At 39.4% G+C, this 12077-nt stretch overlaps 1 protein-coding gene across 13 annotated transcripts in view; it reads right to left on the bottom strand.

The window, feature by feature from the left end:
• PRUNE2 (prune homolog 2 with BCH domain) overlaps positions 1-12077 on the bottom strand; it is a 301009-nt gene that overhangs the window by 208598 nt on the left and 80334 nt on the right. For all 13 annotated transcript variants that reach the window (XM_033237044.1, XM_033237051.1, XM_033237048.1 and 10 more), the window contains exons 5-6: positions 4410-4562; positions 1429-1523 (exon numbers count right to left, since the gene is read on the bottom strand). In XM_033237044.1, the coding sequence (XP_033092935.1) occupies positions 1429-1523; positions 4410-4562 (248 nt within the window). The remainder of the gene's footprint in view (positions 1-1428; positions 1524-4409; positions 4563-12077) is intronic.

The following is a 12077-nucleotide window of genomic DNA, read 5'->3' as shown; positions in this document are numbered from 1 at the left end:
TTTGTTGAATTGATTCACATCAATAACTAATCATATGGAGCATTTATCAACCTGAAAGTCCATAGAAACAGTTGAGTCAATTTATCAAGTGCATACCATGAGAACATGCTCTGTAAACTGTGAGGTGCCACCAAACATCACAGTCTGCCTCCTAGTTTTCATACAGATTTATAAGCTGAATTACAATGCTTATAAACTGGAAATAAATTTGACAAAAAGATCACAGAAAAGAAAGCACCTGGCTTGCTCTTGGGTTTTCTGAGGATGTAGACACCAGTATGAGTACCTGCTATTCCAGAGAAATATACACATTGATATAGTCAACATCACCATGAGAAAAAGAAGAATGGGTCGGGTGCGGTGGCTCACACCAGTAATCCCAGCACTTTGGGAGGTCAAGGCGGGTGGATCATTTGAGGTCAGGAGTTCAAGACCAGCCTGACCAACGTGGTGAAACCCTGTCTCTACTAAGATACAAAAATTAGCCAGGAGTGGTGGCGGGCACTTGTAATCCCAACTACCCAGGAGGCTGAGGCAGGAGAATCGATTGAACCCAGGAGGCGGAGATTGCAGTGAGCCGAGATGGTGCCACTGCACTCCAGCCTGGGTAACAGAGCAAGACTCCACCTCAAAAAAATAAAAAGAAAGAATAGTAACATACAATTCTAAAAACCAAAAGACAAATTCCTATAGAGCATATTTTATCTCCATAAACTCTACCTGAGAGCTAAGTGCCCAACCAAACATAGATAACCTAATAAAGACAATACAACAGTAAAGAAATACGCAGACTTCTACAAATGCACAAATGTGCCTCTATAAAATATAGTTCCCATTAGTTAGGTTAATTAAGATTAACATATAAGTCATTGAAAACTCCCAAAGTAGACAAAAGATAATTCACCAAGGAAACACACAAAGACAAAAGTAGCATTCGCTCTGAGCCATTCAGTTAACAGATTGGAAGGAGGTTCCTTGTTAATTAATACTTGAGTTGTCGCCATTGATTACCAAAATGGCATGCATCCGAATAGTTTTGAAGATCAAAAGACAATCTGTGTGTGTGTTTTTTTTTAAGAAAAGTTCTATGAACAATACAGGGTGGTACACAGAAAATATGGAAGTGAATCTAATCACACATATCATAATTTCTATTAAACAGGTTAAATATACACCCACATCTGAGTGTTTGTGTTTTAGGCTTTGTTTTACTGAGATGAATGAAAGAGCATTCATCTTGAGAATTTTCATTGACTTAGCATAGTATTTTCACCCAAATAATAACCTGCCACTATATTCCAAGTCAAATGTATCACAAAGAAGCAAAGGACTACCATGGACTTATCCAATGGAGAGAGTTACATTCCAGTTGCTCAGACTGCAATTGTGGGAAACTGATCATTGCTAAAAAAGCATTCCCACCCTTACCTCAAGGTTCATGCTCACAGTACTAATGGCCACTTTTATTTCTCCATCAGACAGTTCCTTTAGATCTTTCAACATTGTCTGTTCAATACTTAAACCTGTGGATGACAGGAAAAAAAAAAAAACCACTATGTTATAATTGAGGGAATTTTTTTGTGTGTAATATCAAGGGATTGTTTTAAGAATTTACTCTGTAAATTTCATTCTTTTCCCCTGAAATGTCACTTCTATCCACAATAAACACACACACACACGCACACACTAAGGCAATAATCACATCACGTCTGCATCAGTTAGGATCCCAACAGGAAAAATGCACCTCTTTTGCAGCAAAAGAAGATGTGTTAATGGCAGGACACTTACAGAGATGTGGGCTGGATGAGGAAGTGAATAAAAGATGATGAGGCATCCAGAGGCTAGCAAAGGAACCCAGAAAGAAAACAGAGATCTGGAACTGGAGAAGACTGGCTGCGGAAACTTCCACCAAAGCAGGAAGAAGGCAGGGAAGATCCACTACACTCTCATTCTTCTCCTTGTCCCCATCCCTACCTGTTCCTAACTCTTTCCATTGGTCAAACCCAACCAGAAGCCAGTGTTGTGGGAGCCCATAAGATTAAATACTTAGGGGTCCCCCTGTGGAGCCCCAGAGCAGACAAAGGCAGGGAATGAACAGGTGGAGGTGGACAAATGAAGAAAAATTAGCATCACAATGCAAACTAGTTAAATAATACTAAACAAAGCCAAAACTGGCTTTCAGGCTGCATTTAGGTAAGCCCCCATGTTTTCTAGTATAATTTCATTCAAAATGCACTTTATAAATGTGACTCACAAGACTATCTTAATTAAGTTGCTTACTCTTGTAATAGGCTCTGACAATAGGAGTTATTAAATTCCCTAATTAATGGGAGTAATAATTCAGAATGGCTAAATTATCCAGAACTGCATAGTTGTAGTCAGTTGACCAATGGAACTCAATGAAATTTATCACAGTAAAGCAGCAAAGGATCTGACTTGACATTTAATTCTCACGCTACATTATTACGTCTGATTAGACCTACTCTCTTGGGAAGAAGATCTATAATAAAGCCTAGTAAAGCACTGCATCCTTCCCAGATGTATGTTAAGGCTTCAGAGACCACTGCTTACGCTACCCACTTAGAACACTCTGTCAATCACAGTAGCATAGGGGAACAGACAGTTACTAAATATGTTTCTTTGACTCAAAGATTGATAAGCCACAGCCTTTCACAATGCAGCATAAAATGATTTATTGAAGACATTGTGACATTAAAAGTTTGGTGTCATTGTGAAAATGAGTGACAAAACGCATTCCCTTGTGCAGCATACACACACGTACACGCACATCTATGCATAGGTAATAGAAGGTGCAATGGACACTGCGAAGGCCCCACCCCATTTCCTCAAACTTTCCCATCCCAGTGCACCCAGCATGATGCTCCACGACCAGCACCTGCCTCTCTGTTCCTGAGGGCTTTCCTTGGCCACTAGAGCCTATGCTGGAGAATTAAAGCCCTCTGGGATTGAGTAGCCCACACTCTTCCAGCGGTCTGCTGGTAAATGTTTAACAGCCAGTAACAAATCCTGATTTGTAGTGTTCGTCAATTTCAGGGATCTAAATACTCCTACCATGGCTGATCTCAAGCTACCAATCCAACATCACCCAACTCCCCAAATTCCTGAACATTTAACCATCAGCTCCTGGAGCCCAGATGAGCACACCACTGCATCCCTCAGGTGGGACAACCCTGAAGTACGAGTTTACCCTCTTTCTCGTGGTGTCTGGTGGTATTAAGCTCTGGTTTCCCATGGAGCCAACCTGCTTGCTGAAGCATTCCATTCCCTTATCAATGTTCACTGGAACCACCTCCCACATAAACCACTTTGCCTCAGGTTCTGCCCCTCCTGCCCCTGGGGACGGGGTTCCTGAACTAAGAGAGAAAGTTATGTAATTCAGTGTTTACATCTTAAAGACATATAGGCTGGGTTTAGGACTGGCCTGGCCACCTGCCGGCTGCGTGTGTTTGGTGTTGGGAATGCAATGAAGGCTTTCTGCACTTCAGTGTCCTCCCTCATCTGGAGACTGGGACAACAAAGCACTGACTCTTGGGGTTGTAATGAGGATTCAGCAAGATCATCCTTACCAATCTACTCCATCAAAACCTGTATCAAGTAGGTATCCAGTGAATTATAGCCATTTATTATTGTAAAATAGTTGATCCAGGAAATTCACTGTCCTGACAAAGCCTAGACACTGACAACAATTTCATCAACGTAATCATCTTCTCGCTCATTTCCTTCTCAAACTAATTGATTTATGAAATCTCATTGTGCTTGATATTGCTCCTTCCATCTTCTCAAAAATAGAATCCCGTCAGCACAAGGACTGCATGCAATGATGCACCTGAGATGTGCACTAGACACGTGAATTAACCACACATCTAGGCATGAAGGCCTCAGAGTAGAGGCCACAGTACAAGCTGTCTGTTTCCAGGGGAGCCAACATTATGTGCCTGAAAACCTTCCACCAGCACAAGTAATGGGAAGAAAGTGAAACACATTCAAATGTACCTTCTCAGTCAGGCGCGGTGACTCACACCTGTAATCTCAGCACTTTGGGAGGCCGAGGCAGGCGGATGACTTGAAGCCAGGAGTTCGAGACCAGCCTGGCCAACATGGTCAAACCCTGCCTCTAGTAAAAATGCCAAAAATTAGCTGACTGTGGTGGCGCATGCCTATAATCTCAGCTACTTGGGAGACTGAGGCAAGAGAATTGCTTGAACCTGGGAGGTGGAGGTTGCAGTGAGCCAAGATCATGCTACTGCAATCCAGCCTGAGGGATAGAGCGAGACTCTGTATAAAAAAACAAACAAAGAAACAAATATACTGTCTCAGGCCTGATAACACTTCACGCCACAAACCATCCCTACTTGTGAGGGATGAGAGAGCTGGGAACAGTCACTCACCCTGAGCACTGAACTGGGTCTCCTGTAGGACGTTGATGATGTCCTCTCTTGGAGGCAAGTTAGGAAATTTTTCTTCCAGGACAGAAAGAATTTCCTCCTGCTTCTCTGAGATCTTCTCTGATTCCATGGTCATCCACTTGAAAAGAATGCTACCTGAAAGGTATGAATAAAAATGCTCTTAAAGCTTTCCAGTCAAGCCAGAACAGGGGCCAGCAAAATCAGTGTTTCCTGGCCTCTCAATCTAAGCTTTCCATTCCTGTCCCTCACCTGGACCAGGGTCCTCCACATGTAACATTCAAAAGCCAATTTTTAGAAAACAATCGAACCATCATCCAGCTTCATTATTCTCCAAGTGCTGCTCTCTACAACTTAACTGACCCTAGCATACTCTATGGTACAGAATTCATAGATAAAGGAAAAAAATGTGCAGCTTCCCCCAACCCCACACAAACACACAAAAAGATACACATTGGTCTTAAGTGATTTCAAAAAGGAAGTTAGTGGTAAACTATTTAAAAGTCTAATCAGCCTTATTTCCTTTAAGGGACCACACAGAATGCTGTTTCCACTCATTATATTATTAATTTTACATACAAACTTCTTCCTTTTCACACTAAATGAATGTATAATCCCACTGTCAATAGCTGAGGAATCTGACAAGGTGGTTAACCTGACATCCATTTCTGATCTCCCAAGCATCCCACAGAGTTTTAAAGTCATTTACAATTATCTAATTATAAGGACTCACATGCCCGGTCTAAATCACAGGTTTAAATTACAAAGTAATTTTCCAGTATGAAGGACCTTGCACAAACTCCTGTGACTTCTGTGGATAATCTCATCTTGAAAGGGAGGAGTTAGTATCCCATATGTACTCTTACTCTTCCCCGCATTCCAAGCCCGGATTAACACAGAATCGCCATGGGAGAGAGAAGTTTCGCTTAATGATGAATGATTAAACTCTCTAAAGATCCCCAAATCTCTTGACTAATCAAGGTACTACCATCTCTGTTTCAGTGTAGCCTTAATACCAGTCATCAGGGAGGGAAAATGGAAAATAAATAAAAGAGGAAAGAAGGTAAAAGGAGAAATAAAGTATCCAGTGAGGGAAAACTATGGTACCCAATCCAAACACAGGGCCTGAGACCTACAGAACCTAGAGATGAGGTCTATGTTTACCATCAAACATGCTGGAAAGTCCCAAGCAAGTCATCTGGCCTCTATTTCCAGTTTCCCATTTTTAAAACAGGAATAATACTGCTTTCCCAGCTCATAGTGTTATACTAAGCATCAAAGAATGTAAATATCATAAAGAAAAGTAAATATTGCTAAATATATTTAAAGCATGTCTTCCATTCATTCTCTGACAAACAATTACTGAGTGCCTTTTATGGGCCAGGCACTGTGCTCGATGCTAACAATTCAAGATTAGACTAGAGATCACCTTGCCTCTTGAAGCTCACAGGAGATTAAAGGTTACAAATAAGTAAGCACAGACATTTTCAATAGCAGAGAATAAGAAATATTCTGGGTGAAATACATAGTACTCTGAATCTAGGCCAGAATTTAGGGTTCAGAGGAGTCTTCCTAGAGACAGTTAACCTGAGCTGAGTTTGAAGGATATCTAGGGACTCCAGGCAAAGGCAAGAGAGACGTCATGATCCAGAAAGAGTGTGCAAAGGCACTGCGGTGGGAGGGAATTGGACCAGTTCAAGGAATAGAAAGCAATTAATTACAGGTAGATAGTACAATTTTAGCAAGGGAAACGTTGAAAAATCAAGTTGGAGAGAGAGAAGAGGCCAGACAAACTTAAAGGCCGCTTGTAAGGCCCTTCAGTGTAAGGACCATTTTTATATTTTATATTTTAAGAGGGATGAGGAATCTTTAAAGAGTTTTAAGTAGGGAAAGTAACATGCCCACATTTGTGTTTTATAAGAATCACTCTGGCTATCACATAGAGAAAAATTTTGATAAGGAATATGGGGAGGATCAGTAAGGAGGCTGTTTTGGGTAAGAACAAAGGAAAGAACCATTCAGTTCAGCACACAGAACTGAACAGATTCCACTTCAACAGTCATTTGACGGTGGAGGGCAGCCAGCTGGATTTGGTGTATAGCCTGTGGTCTGTCAATCTCTGACATAAAACTCACACTATAAAGATTATTTTTCTGGCTGGGCACAGTGGCTCACGCCTGTAATCCCAGCACTTTGGGAGGCTTAGGTGGGTGGATCATCTGAGGTCAGGAGTTTAAGACCAGCCTGGCCAACATGGCGAAACCCCATCGCTACTAAAAATACAAAAAATTAGCTGGGCATGGTGGCGGGCGCCTGTAATCCCAGCTACTCGGGAGGCTGAGGCAGGAGAATTGCTTGAATCCGGGAGGCGGAGGTTGCAGTGAGCTGAGATCGTGCCACTTCACTCCAGCCTGGGAGAGAGAATGAGACTCTGTCTCAAAAAATAAAAATAAAAATAAATAAGGCAATGGTAAAAATGAATTTCAGAAACGATCTTCATCAGCCTCTCACTCTGATAGACTGCTTGTACTAAGAACAAGGATAAAAGCTAGATCAGCCGGGCGCGGTGGCTCAAGCCTGTAATCCCAGCACTTTGGGAGGCCGAGACGGGTGGATCACGAGGTCAGGAGATCGAGACCATCCTGGCTAACACGGTGAAACCCCGTCTCTACTAAAAATACAAAAAATTAGCCGGGCGAGGTGGCGGGCGCCTGTAGTCCCAGCTACTCTGGAGGCTGAGGCAGGAGAATGGCGCGAACCCGGGAGGCGGAGCTTGCAGTGAGCTGAGATCGGGCCACTGCACTCCAGCCTGGGCAACAGAGCGAGACTCCGTCTCAGGAAAAAAAAAAAAAAAAAAGCTAGATCAAGTTTTTAAAAATCTGTGAAAGTATCACAGAGTTACCCAAGTAACTGTCTTGGAAACTCAGGTCCTGGAGAGAGGGTAAGTACACAGAAGTGAGCCCAACATTTGGTGTTGCTTTTCCTCTTGGGGTATTTGCTAATTCATAAGTGATAAAATAAACCACTGGGCTGAAAAAGTTTGCAAATGTAACAGAAGTTTAACAGCCTATGGAGACAAAAACTAAAGTTTAGAGCCCTCTGCAGAAAAAGAGTCTTAGCTAAGTAACCCGGTTTTGAGACGGGACCCCTAGAGAGTTACATCCTAGGACAAGGGTTGGAAAACTACAGTCTGGAGATAAAATCTGGCTAATTGCCTATTTCTATAAATAAAGTTTTAGTGGAACACAGCCATGTTCATTAATTCGCTTATTGTTTATAAATGCTTTTGTACTATATTGATGGAGTTGAGTAGTTTCAACAGAGACTGTAGGCCCATAAGCCTAAAATATTTACTATCTGGACCTACACCAACCCCTGCCCAGGGAGAAGGGTGAAGCAAAAATTGGTCAGTCTTCCTGAGGACCGAAATCCTGATTTGAATTGGCTTAAGCAGAGAATAGTTTTTTTATCTGTTACTCTTCTAACCGTCTTTGGGGTGCAAAAGTAAAACCTCTCAAGAGCAAAAGAATTTTGTCATCTCTAGTCTCATCATCCGTACACTTTTCATATACACTATTCAGCCATCCATAACAAACTGCCAATCATAAAGGAAACAGAAGAAATGACTGGAAACTCTAGAAGAATAAACTCATGAGGAAAAGAATAGAAACAGAATCAGAGGGGATTTTAAAAATAGCTGAAGAATTACAATAGAGAATTAGAATCTGTAAGTAAAATAATCAAATGAAATTTTAAAACTGTCAATTTAATAACTTAATTGAGAACTCAAATGTGTTTACAGCAGATTAGACACATGGGGTAAAAGATTAGTGAATTAGAAAATAGGTCAAAAGAAAATAACCATACTGAAGCATGGAGAGAAAAAGTGATGAGAAATACAGAGATGAGCTTAAGAAAGATGGAGAAATGGAGCAAAGTCTAACAGATAGGCAGTAGTTCCCCCTTGGAGAGGAGAGAATGAAACTGAAGCAATATTTGAAAAGGCAATTGGTATACTAATTTTTCAAAATTAATGAAAGACATTACTCAAACATTAAAGAAAAGCTATGGGTTGGGCATGGTGGCTCACACCGGTAATCGCAGCACTTTGGAGGCCGAGGCAGGTGGATCATTTCACGTCAGGAGTTTGAGGACAGCCTGGCCAACATGGTGAAACTCTGTCTCTACTAAAAACACAACAACTAGCCAGCATGATGGTGGGTGCCTGCAATCCCAGCTACTCTGGAGGCTGACAACAATGACTTGAACCTGGGAGGCAGAAGTTGCAGTGAGATGAGATGGTGCCACTGCACTCCAGCCTGAGCGATAACAGCGAGACTCAGCCTCAAAAAAAAAAAAAAAAGAGAAAAAGAAAAAGAAAAACTATGAGCCCAAATCAGGATAAAGACGAAGACAAACACCTCTAGGTGCCTGATAGTAAAACTGCTAAAAAAAAAAATTACAGAGAGGAAAAAAAAAGAAAAATTAAACCAATCAGAGAAAAAAGGGCATTAAAAGTATGACTGACTTCTCAATTAAAATGATGAAAGTCTAAAGACAATGGAAGTCTATCTTCAAAGGGCTAATATAAAATAATTGTCCATCTAGAATTCCATACAGAGCGAAAACAATTTTTTTTTTTTTTTTTTTTTGAGATAGAGTCTTGCTCTGTCACCCAGGCTGCGGCGCAGTGGCACAATCTCTGCTCACTGCAAGCTCCTCCTCCTGGGTTCACGCCATTCTCCTGTCTCAGCCTCCTGAGTAGCTGGGACTACAGGCGCTCACCACCACACCTGGCTAATTTTTTATATTTTTAGTAGAGATGGGGTTTCACCATGTTAGCCAGCATGGTCTCGATCTCCTGACCTCGTGATCCACCCGCCTCGGCCTCCCAAAGTGCTAGGATTAGAGGCGTGAGCCACCGGGCCCAGCCAACAAATTCTAAAAAAAGGCAAAATAAAGGCATTTCAGAAAGAAATGAAAAAAGCTGAAAGCATGTGTCACAAGATCTACACCAAAAGAAACAGTAAAGGCAGAAGAAAATTACCCCATAAGGAAGCAAAGAAATGCAGGAAGAAAAGAAAAACATTGGACAATGTAAACATGTGGGTAAGAAAAAATTCAACATTCATTGTATAAAACAATTATAGTAATATTTTAAAGAGTTTAAAATTATAGTAATATTTTAAAGTTTAAAATATTATATATGGATGATTAAAATATATTTTAATAGTAACAAACTGAGGAGGGGCTAAGTAGAGAGAAGGTGTTTTGGGTTCTTAGATTGTCAGGGAAATGATAAAATTATCAATTTATACGATATTTTAACTGTATGTTGTAATTGCTATTTTAACCACTGAAAGAATATAAAAAACACTTATTTAGCATATAGCAGTAAAGAAATGAGAGGAGAAGAAGAAAATGTGTGACAAGTAGGAAACAAACAGCAAAATAATAAATTTAAACTCAGATGTAACAGCAATTACATTAAACACAGAGACAAAGCACTGCGATTAAAAGATAAATAGTATCAAACCGAATTTGAGAAACCAAAATGACAATATACTGTTTACCAGAGCACACCTTAAATATAATCAATGGAAGGTTGAAAGTAAAAAGATAGAAAAATATAAACATGCAAACACCAATCACAAGAGAAAGTTGGTGTAATATGCTATCAAACAAAACGGCCTATAAAACAAGAAGAATTACATGAGATTAAGACAAATATTTCTACATTAATAAAGGGTCAATCCTCCAGAAGATACATCAATTCTAAATTTGTAAGCACTAACAGCATAGCTTCTAAATATATAAAGCAAAAACTGAAAAAACTAGATGAAAATGAGATAAATACACAGTCACAGTAGAAAATTTTAACACATCTCTCACAGCAACTCTAAGAACCAGCAGGAGTAAGTATGCAAAAATATAGAACATTTGACCACCATGAGTAACAAACTTGACCTAATTAACATATATTAAATTGTTATCAATAGTGGTGGACTATAGTTTCTTTTCTAGTACAAATGAAACATTTACCAAAATTGACCATCTGTTGAAGCAGAGTTCAAATTCTAATAAATTTCAAAAGGTGGCCACGATAGAGTTACAGTCTGTGGCTACTTGAAAAATAGTCTAAAAACAATAACAAAATAAAAACAATGCACTTCTAAATAACTCATGGTAAAAGAAGAAATCACAATGTAAACCAGCATACATAATACTTTCAACTAACTGAGAATGAAAATATGATATTTTAAATCGTGAGATTCAACTCAAGTTGTGCTCTAACGAAATTTTATACCCTTAAAAGCGTAAGTGTTAAAAAAAAAAAACTACACATTAAATTCACCTAAAAAAGGTAGAGGGACAAATATAATAAACACAAGACAAAAACCTAAAGATGAAGGAAACAAACACATATGGAAGAAATCAATGAAACAAAACTTTGATTTCTGGAAAAATCTAATATAAGTAGTTTTGAAAACAACTCAAGAAAAAAAGAGACAGGAGAGAAAGAAGACAATGTTTACCAATATTAATAATGAAATCGTGATATAACTACAGATTCTATTGACATTAAAAGATACTAACAACTTAATTTTAATAAGTTTTAAATTTTAGAAGACACGGACACCACTGGGAAAATTCAACTTGCCAAAACTGGCAGAAAAAGAAATAAAAAAATCGGAATGGTTTTATATTTATTTAAAAATGAATCCATAGTTAAGTCCATAATTCCAAATATTTAAGAAATGTTAATTTTACACAAATTATTCCAAAGAATAGAAAATGAGAGATTTCCCAAAAGTCTAAAGACAATGGAATTATATCTTCACTTTATGAATTTTATGAATCTAGCAAAACCTTAATACCAATACCTGATAGGACATTACAAGAAGGAACAGAGGCAAGTCTCTGTCATAAACATAGATGCAAAAAAACTTTTTAAAAAATTAGTCCCAAGTCAATTCAACAATTCATAACAGGATATTGCATAGCCACCAAGTAGTTCTCTCCCAAGAATCAAAGGACAAATTAACATTCAAAAAGCAATCACTTAATAATTGACCATATTAATAAAGAGGAAAAATCCTATGATCACCTAGATAGATAGATATCAAGTAGTAAAACTACTTCAGAAAATCCCAAAGTTAACCATTAAGTGAAATCAGTCAAGTAGAAATAGAAGACCACTTCCTTATTTGATGAATGGCATTTATAAAAACCAAATACAGAAAGCAGACATCACAGTTAATTGTGGAATACTGAAAGGCTTCCACTTCAAATCAGTAATGACACCAAGGTGCCGGGTTTTTTATTTTATTTTATTTTATTTTATTTTATTTATTTTTTAAGATGGAGTCTTGCTTGGTCGCCCAGGCTAGAGTGCAGTGGCTGCAATCTCAGCTCACTGCAACTTCCGCCTCCCAGGTTCAAGTGATTCTCTTGCCTCAGCCTCCTGAGTAGCCAGGATTACAGGCGTGCGCCACCACGCCTGGCTAAAATTTGTATTTTTAGAAGAGACGGGGTTTCACCATGTTGGCCAGTCTGGTCTCGAACCCCTGACCTCAGGTGATCTGCCCACCTCAGCCTCCCAAAGAACTGTGATTACAGGCATGAGCCACCACGCCTGTCCCCAAGATGCCT

This window comes from Trachypithecus francoisi, unplaced genomic scaffold, assembly GCF_009764315.1.
Source record: "Trachypithecus francoisi isolate TF-2019V2 unplaced genomic scaffold, Tfra_2.0 Lachesis_group16, whole genome shotgun sequence".
NCBI lineage: Eukaryota > Metazoa > Chordata > Mammalia > Primates > Cercopithecidae > Trachypithecus > Trachypithecus francoisi.
This window is presented reverse-complemented; position numbering and strand designations above follow the sequence as displayed.